Here is an 18,560-nt window from a genome sequence, read left to right as displayed (position 1 = left end):
AACTATTTTTAACTTTGATTATTTTATCTAACAAAATTCATCGTTTTACATGTCAAGGATCATATGGCATTGGGTTACAAACATATAAAACATAAAAAATCAACATTTATGACAAAGACTAAATTCTTTAAATCCTGGCCGCCAATAACACATCCTTGACAATAACGCGAGGTCTGACAAACATATATTTGCTTAAATGGCTGCTATAGGTTCAGCTGTTAGGATTGGTTCAGCTGTTAGAATTGGTTCAGCTGTTAGGATTGGTTCAGCTGTTAGGATTGGTTCAGCTGTTAGGATTGGTTCAGCTGTTAGGATTGGTTCAGCTGTTAGGATTGGTTCAGCTGTTATGATTGGTTCAGCTGCTAGGATTGGTTCAGCTGTTAGGATTGGTTCAGATGTTAGAATTGGTTCGGCTGTTAGGATTGGTTCAGCTATTAGAATTGGTTCAGCTGTTAGAATTGGTTCAGCTGTTAGGATTGGTTCAGCTGTTAGAATTGGATTACCTGTGGAAGAATAGGATGAGCAGATAGAATCGGTTCAGCTGTATAGAATCGGTTCACCTGTTAGGACCGGCTCAGATTTTTGACGTTCATTGGATTCAAACAAACCAAAATACTTACCAAAAAACGACAAGTCAAGAGAGCAAGTGTAATTATAGTAAGAGTAATTATATCAAATGTAATTATAGCAAGTGTAATTATATGAAGTGTAACTATATGAAATGTAACTGAGCCGCTTCGACGAATGATAAAATTTAGAATTCGTCAATTTGCATAAGAGTAGTCCTAAAATATAAACCTTGGGTTAGAGTAGTCCTAAAATATAAACCTTGGGTTAGAGTTGTTTTTAAAAGTGATCAGAAGTATTCGATACATGTGTACTCTTCATTAATTTATTAATTTGTTATATTTTTATACAATACATTTTTCTTTATTATTTTGATCTTCTTCTTATGGAATGCTCGTGAAAAATAAGAGGGGGGTAAAATATAAACCATTACAAAAAAAATATTCAATTATACGAATAATAGGCATAATGTTTTAAACATGGATACATTAATAAAAAAACTAATCGTAAAATTAATATTTTGAAAGATTTAAAGATTTAGAATTTTTAAAAGTTTGCAATCTCATTTGGTTGAAAAAGTTTTTATTTTTCTCTTCTATACCAAGTTATTCAGTTGAGAAATTGGTCCACCTTCAAATCATAATTTTCTTTTGAACATTTTCCAATGGATAGTTCATCTATTTAAAATAATAACGGAAAACTAAGCATATCCTGAGGACCATAATGTCAAAATGACCATGACGTGTTTACAATTAACTGCTCCGTGTATATGGGTAAATTTTACGTAAATAATCTCGTGAGCAGATATTACGAATAACGACGACTTATTCAATAAGGCTTAAATATTAAAGATCATAAAGTTCTGCATTAAAGATATTTTTTAACGTGATTTAAATAAACGCTTCAATTTCTCCAGGGTTTCTCATGATTTTCTATTTTTTTCTGCAGTTTTGGAGCTAGCTCTCTAGCTCTAGTTCAAATTAATAAAGCGAAAACCTTTATTAATTTGATAATAAAGTATGTTAATAAACGTTTTCTGGACACTATCAGGAAGTATTGATAACCTTTTATTGCCAAAAAAATCAAACCTCTTGATTCCATTCTACTCTTCTTTTTATAACTGATATACAGTACATACAGTACATACAGTACATACAGTACACTATATCAACAAGTCTGTAAATACATCACAAACAAAATATTTATTAAATCAACAGAATTACAAACAAACATACAAAAAAATACAAAAATAATCACTAGTCCTCCTCATTGCCATTGGGTTCTACACCTGAAAAAATTTTCATCATTATCATCATTATCATCATTATCATCACATCATCATTATCATCATTATCATGATTATCATCATTAACATCATTATCATCATTATCATCATTATCATGATTATCATGATTATCATGATTATCATCATTATCATCATTACCACCATTATCATTATTTTCATCATTATCAGTTTTATCATCCATTATCATCATTATCATCATTTTCAACCTTTTCATCCTTTTTATCATTATCATCATTATCATCATTTTTATTTTCATACTCATACCTCCTGCATTTAAAAGAGTAATTAAGTCATCATCTTCTAAACAACCTGGAAAATACATAAAATAATTAGATTAATTACCTCAATTAGATTGATTTAATTACCTCTAATAGAAGGGTTTCATTTCCTTTAATATATTGGTTTAGTTACCTCTAATTGACTGGTTTAATTACCTCTAATGGACTGGTTTAATTACCTCTAATAGAAGGTTTTAATTACCTCTAATGAATCGGTTCAATTACCTCTTTAATTGGTTTAATTACCTTTAATAGATTGTTGTATTTACCTCTAAAAGATTGATTTAATGACCTCTAATAGATTGGTTTAATAATTATTGATAGATTGGTTTGATTATCTCTAATATATTGGTTTAATTACCTCTAATAGATTGGTTTTATTACCACTAATATATTGGTTTAATTACCTCTAATAGATTGGTTTTATTACCACTAATGAATTGGTTTAATTACCTCTAATAGATTGGTTTTATTACCACTAATGAATTGGTTTAATTACCTCTAATAGATTGTTTTTATTACCACTATTGAATTGGTTTAATTACCTCAAATAGATTGATTTTATTACCACTATTGAATTGGTTTAATTGCCTCTAATAGATTGGTTTTATTACCACTATTGAATTGGTTTTATTATCTCTGATAGATTGGTTTTATTACTAATATTGAATTGGTTTAATTACCTCTAATAGATTGGTTTTATTACCACTATTGAATTGGTTTAATTACCTCTAATAGATTGGTTTTATTACCACTATTGAATTGGTTTAATCACCTCGAATAAATTCCTCCTCATTCAATTCTCCGTCTCCATTAATGTCTGTTGATAATTTTAATTGATTAAATAAATCTCAAGGATGTAAAAAAAAAATTTTTTTTTCAAAAGCATATTTTATCCCATCAGACAAACTATTTTAATATGATCCAGCTATTGTCTAGTTTTTCCTATAATCTTTTTTATAATGGTTTTCATAGTTTCTTAAAGATTAATTAAAAAATTAATCAATTAATTTCTGTTAAAACCTAAACATCCAAATATTTTCTCTGCTCGTTCTATTGAAGTTTCCTAAACATATATCAGATAATAGACATTGTTTTGGGAATTTAGATACACTTTTTATTCATTCATTTTTTCTACTGGTTTTAGTTTACATTCGTGCGACCATTACAAAACAAAACTTAAATGAATTTTTTTTTTCTTGAGTTAGTGTTAAAGCAAATTCAAAGAGTTAGGGAAAATACAATAGTAGACGGTAAAATTTATTCAACATAGCTGGTACAACTTTGTAACCTCGTAGCTCCTGTAATTTTTATTTTACGCACAAGTATGGACAAGCAAATATATCCGGATAGATTAAAAAAGTGAAAACATTTTTGTTTGTAGATAAATAAGAAAAGTAAAATGGTAGATAAATAAGAAAAGTAAAATGGTAGATAAATAAGAAAAGTAAAATGGTAGGTCAAGAACAAAATATTACAAAGGACGGTAAATTAAAGTTTACCTTAGAGACTCCTTCCATTTCATAAAGAGTTCCAATAATTTCCTTCATCTCAGCTAATTCAATAGATCCTATACAAACATTCAACTCAATCAGATTCCTGGGGGAAATCCTTTATAATTCCCTGCTGTACACATAATCCCCTGCTCTCCACTCAACCTTTTATACTTCGACCCTTTGCATCTCACACCTTTAATTCTATTCTCCTCTATGTGTAAAAGAGTTTGGTTTTTACTTGAATTTATAGTCGTAATTATATTAGGCCTGGGGCTGTTTCAGAAATGTGGAGTTGATGAGGAACTATGGCGTTGATTTGGAACTATGGAGTTGGTTTAGAACTATGGAGTTGGTTTGGAATTATGGAGTTGGTTTGGAACTATGGAGTTGGTTTGGAATTACGGAGTTGGTGTGGAATTATGGAAATGGTTTGGAACTATGGAGTTGGTTTGGAATTACGGAGTTGGTATGGAATTATGGAAATGGTTTGGAATTATGGAGTTGGTTTGGAATAATGGAGCTAGTTGGTTTGGAATAATGGAGCTAGTTTGTTTGGATGATGGACTTGTTATGAAGTTTTTCAGATAGTTTGAAACTATAGAGTTGGTTTGGAGTTGGATCGGAAATATGGAGTTGGATCGGAAATATGGAATTGGATCGGAAATATGGAGTTGGATTGGAAATATGGAATTGGATCGGAAATATAGAGTTGGATCGGAAATATGGAGTTGGATAGGAAATATGGAGTTGGATCGGAAATATGGAGTTGGATCGGAAATATGGAGTTGGATCGGAAATATGGAGTTGGACAGGAAATATGGAGTTGGATCGAGATTATGGAGTTGGAGCGAAAATATGAAGTTGGATCGGAAATATGGAGGTGGATCAGAAACATGGAGTTGGATTATCAATATGGAATTGGATCGGAAATATAGAGTTGGATCGGAAATATGGACTTGGATCGGAAATATGTTGTTGGATCGGCATTATGGAGTTGGATCGGAAATATTGAGTTGGATCGGAAATATGGAATTGGATCGGAAATATGGAATTGGATCGGAAATATGGAATTGGATCGGAAATATGGAATTGGATCTGAAAAATGGAATTGGATCGGAAATATGGAGTTAGATCGGAATTATTGATTGACGATAAACATTCTCTTTATAGTTTTGTATAAAATATATACATGGTATATGCAAAAAAAAAATTCTTTATGTAAAAACTATTTACAAAATTTTTTTATATTTTCACGTATATTTTTCTATTCAATGCTTTAAGACGTTTGAAAACTAATAAATCCAAAATGTTGGTATATACTATAAATGAAACTTTGAATCTTGTTAAAGAATATCTTGAATCTATTCTTTCCCTTTCATTTATTCAATTGTAAGATTAGTCTCTGTGCTTTGTTTTATTTGGGGCAATTCAAGTCAAGGATTCGGATATTAAAGGGACTGTACGCGTAATTCAAGTCAAGGATACGGATATTAAAGGGACTGTACGCGTAATTCAAGCCAAGAATTCGGATATTTAAAGGACTGTACGCGTAATTCAAGTCAAGGATTCGGATATTAAAGGGACTGTACGCGTAATTCAAGTCAAGGATTCGGATATTAAAGGGAGTGTACGCGTAATTTCATGTGATCCTTCATGTCAAGGGCATTAGCAACCGTACACAAATCTTGCCCTTTAGTTTCAACCCATTTGAAGTCTGACCACGTCAACCTTGTTGCACCGGCTAGTCCTGCCCATAGAGCTAGGTGCAGTACCGGAAAGGTTGACCCGGCTCGGAAATTCAAATGTACTACGGCTGCCCGTGGTGCGCTGTAAACCTTTGACTGATTATTCACAATATAGAATTATTACTGTGCTTATCTTTGAAATTGTGTTTAAGTTGCCGAAAAACTGTAACTTCCGGAAAGTAAATTTTAACAAATAAGGATGATTCCGTCATCCTTGACCGGATATAAGTTTAAAAGGACCGGATATAAGTTTTAAAGGACCGGATATAAGTTTAAAAGGACCAGTTTTTGTCATTAGATTATGAGAAAAATATATCTAGTAGTTTAACGAGTGGTTTTATATAACGTGAAAAAATCTTCTCAGAGTATTTAACTAATGACCGATTGGATTTAGATATGGATTAATCTTATTTATATTGAATTATATGCCAAACACCTCCTGAAGATACAACCTACTGGATTCTTAAAGAAAATGAAGTAAATGTGTTTGTTGTAATAAATATTCCTTTAGACAGCTTGATCACTAAAACTAAAGTAACACTAACACTAAATATAATTTTCAGGATTTTATTTAATCTTTTTGTGTTGATATCGGGTTTTTTGTAAGCTATAACGTTTGAAAGCTAAAACTAATATGTTTTAAGTCAATTAAAATTTTTTTTTTTTAATTTTCTAATTATTTTTAGTTTGATCTGAGTTGACAAAATTGAAGAAACTAATGCTACTGACCAGTTTTAAAAGTGTAGTTTTAAATCTTTGAATTATTAAACCGTGCATTTTTCTAGTTTTCGAATGTGTTTCAAAACATTGTATGTGATACAGAGAGCCTAAAAAAAAGTTTATTGAGTTCAGCTACCTAGCTTAACTGCTTTGCTATGACTAAAACTTTTAAATATATAAAAAAGCCCAAGAACTAAACCCTCACCACTAGGTCTAATTTTCTAATCTCTTATTTAGAGAATAGAAAATTAAACTATTCAATTACTTTGTATTTTGAAACCTTATAATCTTTGCAACCTGATATCGTAGACCTTAGATATTTAAAACTGTAAATAATGCCTAAAATTCAAAGTCAAAGTCAAAGTTTGAAAAGTTTTACTCTATCATGTTGCAAAGATATAGGGATTTGAAGCAGTTTAAATGTGTGTAGGTAGATAAACACAACGGAGATTGTTTAAAGTTTCTAACTACTATTATTCTACTTTTTAATAAAATATATTAAACATGGAGGATTCTATTTATTTAGGTTTAAGATTCTAACTACATTTTATAATAAAGATTAAATGTTCACATGAAGGTTTAAGATAACACGGAGCAGAGAAAACTCATGATTTATCAGTCTTGTAACAGAATACAATCACAAATATTTAGACCGAAACCTTGCAATGTTCAGAAAACATGATTCACACCATGTTGAAGTTTTGATGCGGTTTATACTTCGGTAAATTTAAAAAGAAGAAATAAGATCCTTTGTAAAAATGGCAAAGACAACTTTCTTCACCCCTCAAATAAGTGTATTTATTTTTAAAAGATTTCTACTTCTGAACTTTTTTTCAAGGACATCGTGTATCATGAGCACTGAACATGGTAATTTGAAAGGATACTTGAAAGAAATTTGTTTAATTTGATATTTTTATTTAATGATGAAAATGCAAAAATCAATGTTAATCAGTTTCCTCGTCGTTCTCATCTGGTCCAACACCTTCAAAATAAGAGTCAAAAGCCACATTTTTAAAGGGACTGTACAGTGTACATGTGATTTCAAGTGACGTTAGAGTGTTGAATTCTGTTTATTTCTCTTGCATAAATCTCAAGTGGCCTTTTCAGAGAAACCACGACGATTAAAAACAATCCATTTTCAGGCAGCAAAACTAGAAAATCTTATTCGTCCCTGATTACTCAAAGGTTAAAGGGTACAGTTCTAAATCAGAGTTTGTTGCAAAGAGTGGAAATATACATATTTTGACTCCGTTCCTCCTGAATTTAATAATCTCACAAGTTCATCATCATCCATGCAACCCTTAAACAAATAATAAATTTTGAAATTTTCAGGAAATGAAAACTTACTGTACTGAAATAAAATTCAATTTAGCATTTCAAATAAAACTTCAGAAATTTTGATATTGAAAAAAGTTCTTGTGTTACTTAGAATGAAAGCGGTGGTCTTTGAAACCTTTTCTCGAATAAAGTTCCAAAAACTTTTAGTAAAGTAGAAAAGTTATTACTTCTCATGATAATAGAATGGTCGGAATATTTTTATTAGAAAGCGTTGCAAAGGCTGAAATAAACTTCCATAATCATAGTGGAAACTTTTAGTTTGAAGCGAGCGATTTAATGCTGACTTGTACTGACTTGTACTGACTTGTACTGACTTGTACTGACTTGTACTGACTTGTACTGACTTGTACTTTTCGCGATCTCTCATTTACCAAGCGTAGATTTGTTGTGTCTTTTGATTGGTCGTAATTATAAAAATATCCAAATGGAATTATTTTTTATTTATCAAAGGATTAAAGATACAAAAAATCCCATCTCAAGAATAATCGACGATAAATGTAAACGTGTCAAACCTTGCAAAATTCGTCTGCATCCAGTTCCCCGTCACCATTTATATCCAGCTGGTTGAATATCCTGTTTGCCCTCTCTCCTAGATATATCCTATATCCACTCTGTCAGGTGTTTAACCTTTTCTCCTTCAATTCAATTTTCTTTCTATTAAAAGACAAACTTTCTGTCAACCAATTATTAATAATTCTGAGATACCTGCAGTTTCAAGGTTTAGATACCTGCGGTTTCAAGGTTTAGATACCTGCGGGTTCAAGTTTTAGATACCTGCGCTTTCAGGGTTTAGATACCTGCGGGTTCAAGTTTTAGATACCTGCGCTTTCAGGGTTTAGATACCTGCGGGTTCAAGTTTTAGATACCTGCGCTTTCAGGGTTTAGATACCTGCGGGTTCAAGTTTTAGATACCTGCGCTTTCAGGGTTTNACCTGAGGTTTCAAGGTTTAGATACCTGAGGTTTCAAGGTTTAGATACCTGAGGTTTCAAGGTTTAGCTACCTAAGATTTTAAGGTTTAGATACCTGAGGTTTCAAAGCTTAGATACCTGAGGTTTCAAGGTTTAAATCCCTGTGGTTTCAAGGTTTAGATACCTGAGGTTTCAAGGTTTAGATAACCGCAGTTTCAGGGTTTAGATACCTTGGGTTTACAGGATTAGATACCAGGCCCTGGGGTCTCTGAGTTAAAATACCTGCCGCTTTAGGGTTTAGATACCAGAGATTTCAGGGTTTAGATATCTGCGGTTTCAGGGTTTAGATACATAAGGTTTTAGAGTTTAAACCTAAGGTTTCAAAGGTTTTTATACATAAGGTTAAGAGTTTAGATACCCGGGGTTTCAAGGTTCAGATACATGTAGGTTCAAGGTTTAGATAACCGCAGTTTCAAGATTTAGATAACTGCGGTTTCAGGGTTAAGATACATACGGTTTCAGGGTTTTGATACCTGCATGATCAATGTTTAGATACCTGAGGTTTCAAGGTTTATATCCCTGCGGTTTCATGGTTTTCATACCTGTAGGTTCAAGGTTTAGATAACTGCGGTTTCAGGATTTAGATAACTGCGATTTTAGAGTTTAGATACCTGAGGTTTTCAAGGTTTAGATAAATGAAGTTTTCAAGGTTTAGATACCTACGATTTCTGGATTTTAGATACCCGCCGTTTCAAGGTTTAGATACCTGCGGTTTCAGGGTTTAGATACCTGCGGGTTCAAGTTTTAGATACCTGCGCTTTCAGGGTTTAGATACCTGCGGGTTCAAGTTTTAGATACTTGCGGTTTCAGGGTTTAGATACCTACGGTTTTAGGGTTTAGATACCTGCGGTTTCTGGGTTGACTCCTTCCATTTCGTAAAGTGTTCCGATTATCTCAACCATTTCCTTTAGTTCTATTGTTCCTGATTATTTCAGAAATTAGACAAAAATAGTTTAGTATACATAATTGGTTTTAAAATAGATCTATTAATCTATTTAATAATACGAAACAAGTCTTGTTCGTTAGTTTGATTTAATATTAATTTATTATCCATGATTAATTATCTTGTGCAAGAGATGACAAATCTAATTCTACTTTTAGAAGAAATAATAGTTTAAGCTATTTATCCTACAACTGTATTGTTATTTAGTTAGTTTCAACCTGATCCATCCTTGTCGTACATCTTGAACGCCCAGCGGAGCTTCTCCTCCGGTGAACCGCTGGCGGTCATATCAGTAGCCATCATAAACTCCTGCAACAGTTATACCGAAAGAAAAATGGATGTCTTTCATAAAAATATAATTTAAAAGATCAGTGGAGAATTTTAAATGATCTTGGTTATTGGGGAATTTCTATAGACAAACAATGTATTTTTATTGACAAACAACTAACGTAAGAGGACAGTAAAGCAGGAATTGAGTCTTTGTCATAAACTCTGATTTTCTAATCCTTATATCTTTTACAGCCCAATGTCGTAAACCTGTGAATTCTGTTAAATCAAATAATCAAAGTTTGAAATATCAAAGATCCATGATGGCCAGTTTATTGTCCCGGCTGACAAGTTTATTGTCCCGGCTGGCCAGTTTATTGTCCCGGCTGACAAGTTTATTGTTTAAGATGACAAGTTTATTGTTTAGGCTGACCAGTTTATCGTCCTAATTGTTATATGCCAGTAACATGTTGAGTGGCTAGATGGGATAAAAATGCATGTTACGACATTTTTAGATTTGGTTAAGATTTTTATACTTCTCAAGTGATAAAGATAGTTTTCAAGTTAATTATGTATCATAGGTAAAGCTGTATTGCATCAACCTTAAATCCCCCGCCTCAACCTTTAACCTTGGAAACCTTTTAATCTTTACAGATGGAGACTATAGTGATACAGATGACTTATAAAAACTCGATTAATAAAGGTTAATTGTAATTAAATGTTTGAAATATAAAATTGATTACAATATCATGGGGATAGATTAAGTAGGATAGATTTATGAAGGTCAATGAATAGGATTGACCTAAATATATAAATATCAGTTTTATTGGTAAATAAATAGAGAAAACAATTATTTAGCAAAGACAACTGTAGATTAGGAGACAACTTGAATATCCTATACATGAATCTCAACTTGAATAACCTATACATGAATCTCAACTTGAATATCCTATACATAAATCTCAACTTGAATATCCTATACATGAATCTCAACTTGAATATCGTATACATGAATCTCAATAGTAAATAAATAAATGAATTAAAAAGTTTGTAAAAGCGTTACGAATCTTTTTGTCTTCCTTGTATCTATTAACGGATAAATTGCTAATCAATAATTAGTATTTGATTCAAAAATAAGACTTTGACAAGAATGGTTTAATTGTATATTCGATTTACATATTATTGGGATATTCTACGTTCAAAAAGTTCCATGATTGATTCACAACGCTATCCTTCTTTTTCTAACAACAATAGGGAAGAAAGTCTAAACTGAATATATTAAGCTATGCTTTGAGGATGCTTCGTGCTTATCCTGTATCTTAACTTTAAATTGTGACTGGACTTGTGAGCATCTTCGCTTTGTACAATATAAAACAATAAAAGAAAAAGTTCGCGGATTTTCAAATATTTTTAGCCCTTTTTTGAAAGCTTTTCAAAACAACTTTTTGTAATTCTGTGCACCCGGCCATTACCCTTCCCTAGGGTCATGGGGAGGTTCCACGCGAAATTGGGCCCCGATCGGTTCAGCCGGTACCACACGAAGGTTTTAGAGGTTCTTTTGTGAATTTGAGAATCTCCTAACCAGGACGGAAAAGATCATAGTGCATATTTAACACACATCTAGGTTATTCACTACAACAAACATACACCCAGACAATGTACTCACAGTTAGTCCCACCGTTTACCCGCGCTTAGTCGTAAATTACGATTTTAGCTATTTTTCATCATAAAAGTAGATTCACTCAACTAAGAATCTCAAAACCAAGCAAGAACATTCCCGTGGCTCTCCCGAATTCCCCAAACAAAATTTGAGGCAAATCGGTCTAGGGGTTCCGGAGTTATGATCGGACAAACAAACAGACAAACAGAGATTACTTTATATGTATAGATTTATTACTATATGAGGTTTGATCAAAATCAACACTCAAATCTATTTTATTCGGAACAATCGCTTTAAAATTGCATCGATATCTCTGAAGTATAATTGCAATAGTGTTTTCCTTCCGCTTGTCACCTCAACACTGTTGACTGTCAATAATCAAAATGCATTTTAAAATGGCAAACTCAAAAATATTACTTTCCAAACAAATCTATTAATTGAAATTGAATAAAAAATAAAAATTTGATTAATTAATTTTTAATCTACCTCTGTATCGTAAAGTTCTCCAAAAAATATCGCTTTAACACATTTTTGTTGAATTTTGATTTACCATTTCCGAGTCATCAAACTGTGTGGTACTGGTAAGCCCTTTTTGTTTCAGCAAAAAATTTTTAAAAAACCAAAAAACTGTATGTTACGTTTCTGTTTTGTTCTTTCATTCCAAAAACAATGTCTAAAAGTGATGTTTAAGAGTTGTATGATGAGGAGAGAATAAAATTATCGACGATAAAGCTTTCTACTAAGTAATATGAATTTTTGACACAAACTTTAAATTTATCTTTGAAACTTGTTGGTTGATATTTCAACCTGACAGAATTCATAGTTTTAAATATCAAAGGTTTACGACATCGGATTGCAGAGATATAAAGATTAATAAAATCAGGTTTAAAACTCATCTTCTTTAGACAATTTATTTAAAACTGCGACCAATCCATCTAAACCACTGAACTAGATATTGTAGAAGACCCTTTTATAAAAAATCTTTATTCACTGTGAACTAGGCAGCAGGAGAAGGTATAATATACTGGTACTGTGAACTAGGCAGCAGGAGAAGGTAAAATATACTGGTACTGTGAACTAGGCAGCAGGAGAAGGTAAAATATACTGGTACTGTGAACTAGGCAGCAGGAGAAGGTATAATATACTGGTACTGTGAACTAGGCAGCAGGAGAAGGTATAATATACTGGTACTGTGAACTAGGCAGCAGGAGAAGGTATAATATACTGGTACTGTGAACTAGGCAGCAGGAGAAGGTAAAATATACTGGTACTGTGAACTAGGCAGCAGGAGAAGGTATAATATACTGGTACTGTGAACTAGGCAGCAGGAGAAGGTAAAATTAAATATACTGCTACGACTTTGTGACCTCGTAGCTCCTCTAGTTTTGATTTTATGCTCAATTATGATAAACCAATATATCTGTTTACGTATCAGAAACATTTTTTGTTTTTCTCATTAGCTCTTCAATTAGAGAATTTATGTTTAAAAAATATTAGATTGCAATGAGTGGAATTTACTTTAGTTTGACGTGTATTGTTATGTTTCTTTAATACTATTGCTAACTGACCTTGAAATCTATACTTCCGTTTCCATCTTTATCAAATATTCTGAATATTTGATCAACAAAAACCTGATTTAAACAATCTTTTAATAACAATCTTTTTAATGGACAGGGTCACAGCAGTATTCTTTATACCTTGCCTTAACAAAAACTATTTCCTATTCTGGTTTCCCAATCAAAATAACTTGCGGCTCTACACTATGCTCAAATAAAGGTTTAAAGGGTACCATTGTCAATCAAGCATGCTACTTTGGAAATTAAGTTGAAAATCCTTAATAATTCTGTTAACAACCAGGGAGAAAATATTTGATTTGATTTGATTGAGAAAACAACTGTGACATAACTTTAAAAATATGATTTATTTTTTATAAAAGATTCCTTTGCGTTTCCAGCAGGAAGTATCATGCTGTACATCTCCAGGATCTTATCCTTACCTAGCTGACCGTCTGGACAATCTTGCTTGAACCCTCTACATAGGTATATAATATATTTATATTGATGTACAGTCAATCAGAAATACAGTTATAAAAGTAAAAGCAATAACAAGCAGTTTAAGAACAAAACTTTTAATCTAGAAAGAAGAAGAAGTATACGAGGAAAGAAGCAGAAAAAAGAAGAAGAAAAGAAGAAGAAGAAGAAGAAGAAGAAGAAGAAGAAGAAGAAGAAGAAGAAGAAGAAGAAAAAGAAGAAGAAGAAGAAGAAAAAGAAGATATACCTGTACCACTCTTTGATTTCCTGTTCATCGTATCTTGTGTTCTGTTTTAGATATTCAATGTCTTCCTGGAATAATTTTCTTTTTTTATTTGCCATTTATTATAGCATTCACTAGCTGAAGTGCCCGACGTTGCCCGTAGAACTTTGAAAACATTATGGAAAAGATTGATTTAAAATGATTTTTGAAAAAAATCTATTTTTGAAGAAAAGTTGTTTAGCCTGTGTTACCCCCATGGGACCCATCAAAAAATGTCAGCCAATTTGGTCCAGTCGTTTGGCCAGTTATATCTAACAAATATATTCATATGTATAAGCGAAGAGCTTTATTATGTATAGTATTTTATCATTTAAAACATCATTTATAATGCACAATGAAGAACAAAACGATTCTCACTTTTTCTCTCAGAGACTGAATTACTATTTACTATCCGATCATAATGCAATTTACATCACAATGTCTCTAGGGTGTTAGGACTGAGCTATATCGGATTTGCTCAACATACTCTGAATAAAAAGCTCTTTATCACTTGGGGATGGAACTGATCAGCCTACCTCACCGTGCTTCAGTGGACAGAAATATTTTACATTTCTTTCTTGCAACCTTCTCATTTACTATGCCAAAAATATCCTCAATTATAGGCTGGACATTGTCAGGTGTAGACCAAAATATCATCAATTATAGGCTGGACATTGTCAGGTGTAAACCAAAATATCCTCAATTATAGACTGGACATTGTCAGGTGTAAACCAAAATATCCTCAGTTATAAACTGGACATTGTCAGGTGTAGACCAAAATATCTTCAATAATAGACTGGACATTGTCAGGTGTAGACCAAATTATTCTCAATTATACGATGGACATTGTCAGGTGTAGACCAAAATATCCTCAATTATATATGGCTGGACATTGTCAGGTGTAGACCAAAATATCATAAATTATAGACTGGACATTGTCAGGTGTAGACCAAAATATCCTCAATTATAGACTGGACATTGTCAGGTGTAGACCAAAATATCCTCAGTTATAGGCTGGACATTGTCAGGTGTAGACCAAAATATCATAAATTATAGACTGGACATTGTCAGGTGTAGACCAAAATATCCTCAATTATAGACTGGACATTGTCAGGTGTAGACCAAAATATCCTCAGTTATAGGCGGGACATTGTTAGGTGTAGACCAAAATATTCTCAATTTTAGGCTGGACATTCTCAGGTGTATACCAAAATATCCTCAATTTTAGGCTTGACATTTGTAGGTGTAGACCAAAATATCCTCAATTATAGACTGGACATTGTCAGGTGTAGACCAAAATATTCTCAATTATAGGCTGGACATTGTCAGGTGTAAACCATAATGTATTGAAACTGTTGTTGAAAGCATAAGAGGTTGGCTGCGGGGGCTGTTTACAAGTTTGTTGCATAATAAATGAAGGAACTGGTTCTGAATTTGCTGGGCAATGGCTACATAGATGTTTGTTCATAGTAGCTCCATCCTGAACTTGTAATCTGTTAATCAACAAAATGTCCAGAGTTTTATTCTATTATTAAATACTTTAAAATAGATTTTTGTCTTTCATAAGCCAGTTCTGAGCATACCTTTAGCTTATTATTTGTCTATTCTTTTTACGTGTAGCTGGACCAGTTCGATCCTAATTTAATTTCATTATGATCAGATAATAATAAATCCTCTGAAAGGGAAAAGAAGTGTGAGGTTTTTTTAATGCCTTTACATTAAAATTAACACTTATAGTATGAATAATAATATATTTATCATTAATGGTTTGGAAAGTGAAAATGTTTGAAGAAACGTGTCTTATTATGTTTTTCACTGTCTTAAACTTTTCATCTTGCTTTCAAAAATAAAATAGAAGTGTAATTTACTTGTAACATAAATGCGTTATTTATTATTTTACAATTAACATAAATTGTACAATGTACCTTATACATTGTACATGTATTGTACAATGTACCTTATACAATGTACATATATTGTACAATGAATAATACTGTAAACACCTGTGTAAGAGTGTGTTTAGTTTTTCCTGATTTTTTCTTCCATTTACCTCCTTTACCTAAATATGTATTCATAAGATAAAATAAATGTCTCAAGAACTAGTAACGTGATTTTATGAAAGTCACCAGAAAAAATTTTCTGGAATTCAAAAATAATATGGAGGCTGCCAAAAAAAAGTCTCAGTAAATGAGATCACAAAAATTAACTTCCTGAAGAAAATAAATCCGAAGAAAAGAAAACAAAGAAAAAGTCCTAAAATTTAGTCAAGTCTTAGACGTTTTCTTAAAAGGACTTTTCTTCAATAGATATGCAGCGAAAACGTTTCGCTCGGTCGCGAAAAATGCGACGTTTTTTTTCAAAATATCACTTAAAACTGTCTCGGGAAAAAATGCGAAATTTCGCGGAAAAGTTTGCGAAATACGAACGAAAATTTTGCGTTTTTTGCAAAAGTTTACGTTCGCTGAAAACCCTATTAGTGACCAACTCGCTGTTAAATGTCTTTCAAATAGTTTTGAAATCTATATTTCTAGATCCCAAAAACTGCAAAGAAAATTTGTTTGATTACTATAAACATTTTTTGCCATTTTTTCTTAAAATGATGGCCATTTATCTTCTGAAGCTTTTAACAAATTGAATGACATGAATTTTCCTATATTTACATATCTAAACAGGGGATCAGATTACAATATATTTGATATGTAATGTAGGATAAGATGTTCATTCTGGAGGAAGTGAATATTTTTATCCTTATTCAATATTCAATTTTACTTTTTTCTTTTCAGATCGCAACTATTTACTAAACCTTTTAATCTCAAAAATTATAACAATTAAACGGAGTTTATATTTTACGATTTTGTTATTTTTTTATTGATAACGATTGCTGTTTCCATTACGCGGAGAGAATATAAAATGTTTAAGATTTATAATATAATTTACTTTTAAGATTTTCTTATATTTAATTTCGAATTTAGACCTCAATATAACTAAAGATATTTGAAAAATGAGAAGATTAACTCTTGAAGCCAGAATACAACCATTTGCACCAAATACTTATCTTTTTTGTCATAAAAGCAGTGTCATTCTTTTATGAAAAGAGTTTGTAAGCGAAGACTAATGGAAATCAAAAACTTTTTTAACAAATGTTAGAGATAATTCAACTTTTTCGTCTAGAAGAAAATTATTAAATTTGAAATTTGAAACTCCATTTTTTTTAAAAAGCATTTAGAAATTTGTTTATTTTTGCAGATTTTACAGTTTATTACACGCTCTCAACATATAGTTAGAAATTTAAACAAGAAAGAACATATTCCCCAGTACAAAAAATAGACAAAGTGTCAGTGGAAATTATAAGCAGAGAGGGGGGGGGGATTTCCAAGTTTTACTTCCTTCAAATTATCACCCTGGCTACGTATCCCATTAAAAGCAATCAATTATAAAAAGTTTTCTTTAAAGAGTAGTTTTATATCAATATCTATGATTACAGAGTTGACTCTGACATTTAATTCTATCAAAAAAGGTTTTTTTTTTTTCTAAAATGTTTACAACAAGTATTTAAATATTTACTCTTCGACTCGATATGAGGTTTCATAATTAGAATTAATGTTTTGCAATATTTGATTTGATTTGAAAACTCTTTATTTGATAAATCCTACAGTTTGCTGAACAAAAAAAGAAGTATTTGAATACTAGGTTTACAGGGCGCTCTACCTAGCTGCGGTATTTTTCTTCTTAAGTCATCAAATAACAAAAAAATATTTCGTATGTGTAAATACTTTTCGTGGATTTGAAAAATCGAAGAAAAAAATGTATTCTAACCATTCCCGAGATTTTAAATGTACAAAATAAATTTTTTTTTTAAAATTTACTATCATCAGCCCGCTGAAAAGAGAAAACCCCAAGGTGGTTGGTTCTTACTAAACTCAAGGCCATCCAAAACCCAGGTCTTCACTTGAGCTTTACTTGGGTCTAACAGACACAAAGACCGGGTTTAACTCGGGTTTAACCTTTTAAAATCTCATCTCAGCTGAAAGCCTAAAAACATTCTAGGGTCATGTGAGGTCCCACAAAAAATTGTGCCCTATTGGCTAAGCCGATTCTACGTTTATTGGTTACAATCAAACAAACAAACGATTATGCTAATGCCTGGTTAATGAAACGTGTTTAATCCTGAAATTATCCCCAAAGTTAGGTAAAGCTACAATTAGTGCAAGCACTGTAATTTTCAGTTCCAAGTTTGCAATTGGATTGTTGCAAATTCATTGCAGGTTTAAATACAATAATGAAACTTATGTAAGTATCTTCTTACTATAAAAACTTCTTTATAACATACAGCAAGAAAAATGGCAATTTTTTTCATTCCAGAAATAATTACCCAAAGTTATAAATTTTCATTTATTCCTCCAGTTTGTATAATATTGTTAGATAATTGCGAATTTTGAGAAGATTACGTCGAAGTCCCTCGTTCGGACCTATATCGGTCTCCGATATCTCCGATGTACGTACGACATCGGTTTAAATGTTTGCTGACAAATTAAATCGGAGTGATAACTGATAATGTTCCAACATGCTGGACTTCAAAAACAAACTTAATTTTAGCTAAGTTTAAATTTTACCTCTTCTACTTCCTCCCTCTCGTGGCATTCTCTTATTTTTTTATCTGGAATTTTATTTTTAGATTTCTAAACAAATTTTTAGATTTCTAAAAGCAACTCCCATTTTGGGCCGATTTTGTGTGTTTGAACATTTCAATTCCCTTCAAATACAATTAAATTTAAGAGAGGGGGTTAGGCCATTATTTTTTTAAATCAGGTTAGTGATTATCTTTATATATTTTATATTCTTTACCTATTTTTTTTCTTTTCTTTTCTGGGAAAAATATAGGTTTTTAGCATTTTAGGTACAGTTAAACCCTAAATAAGCCATTCATCGAAAGAATTTATCAAATGTCGTATTCTTCACTTTCTGATAATGGAATGTTG

At 31.7% G+C, this 18,560-nt stretch overlaps 1 protein-coding gene across 2 annotated transcripts; it reads right to left on the bottom strand.

The window, feature by feature from the left end:
* Positions 1-1,750: 1,750 nt before the first annotated feature.
* LOC111715993 (neuronal calcium sensor 2) lies at positions 1,751-18,262 on the bottom strand. Of its 2 annotated transcripts, XM_023491412.1 has the most exons (11): positions 18,195-18,262; positions 15,585-15,640; positions 13,567-13,631; positions 13,230-13,320; positions 12,858-12,920; positions 9,581-9,671; positions 3,654-3,721; positions 3,175-3,217; positions 2,927-2,971; positions 2,138-2,182; positions 1,751-1,855 (listed from the first exon to the last, which is right to left on the bottom strand). In XM_023491412.1, the coding sequence occupies exons 1-11, from the start codon at positions 18,220-18,222 to the stop codon at positions 1,824-1,826; spliced, it is 627 nt and encodes a 208-aa protein (XP_023347180.1). In that variant the 5' UTR covers positions 18,223-18,262; the 3' UTR covers positions 1,751-1,823. The 2 variants fall into 2 exon arrangements, with proteins under 2 accessions (XP_023347180.1, XP_023347173.1); XM_023491405.1 differs by lacking the exons at positions 1,751-1,855; positions 2,138-2,182; positions 2,927-2,971; positions 3,175-3,217; positions 3,654-3,721 and adding exons at positions 7,011-7,094; positions 7,367-7,412; positions 7,963-8,039; positions 9,264-9,341.
* Positions 18,263-18,560: the final 298 nt, after the last annotated feature.

Source organism: Eurytemora carolleeae, unplaced genomic scaffold (genome assembly GCF_000591075.1).
Source record: "Eurytemora carolleeae unplaced genomic scaffold, Eaff_2.0 scaffold14, whole genome shotgun sequence".
Taxonomy (NCBI): domain Eukaryota; kingdom Metazoa; phylum Arthropoda; class Copepoda; order Calanoida; family Temoridae; genus Eurytemora; species Eurytemora carolleeae.
This window is presented reverse-complemented; position numbering and strand designations above follow the sequence as displayed.

What these genes read in the sequence shown, in the direction of transcription:
- LOC111715993 (XM_023491405.1), bottom strand. Translation starts at nt 18,222, where the DNA reads ATGCCACGAGAGGGAGGAAGTAGAAGAG. An exon ending in CTAAACACACTCTTACACAG is followed by an intron (nt 13,632 to 15,584) that starts GTGTTTACAGTA and finishes AAATTATTCCAG; the next exon opens with GAAGACATTGAATATCTAAA. An exon ending in GAAATCAAAGAGTGGTACAG is followed by an intron (nt 13,321 to 13,566) that starts GTATATCTTCTT and finishes ATACCTATGTAG; the next exon opens with AGGGTTCAAGCAAGATTGTC.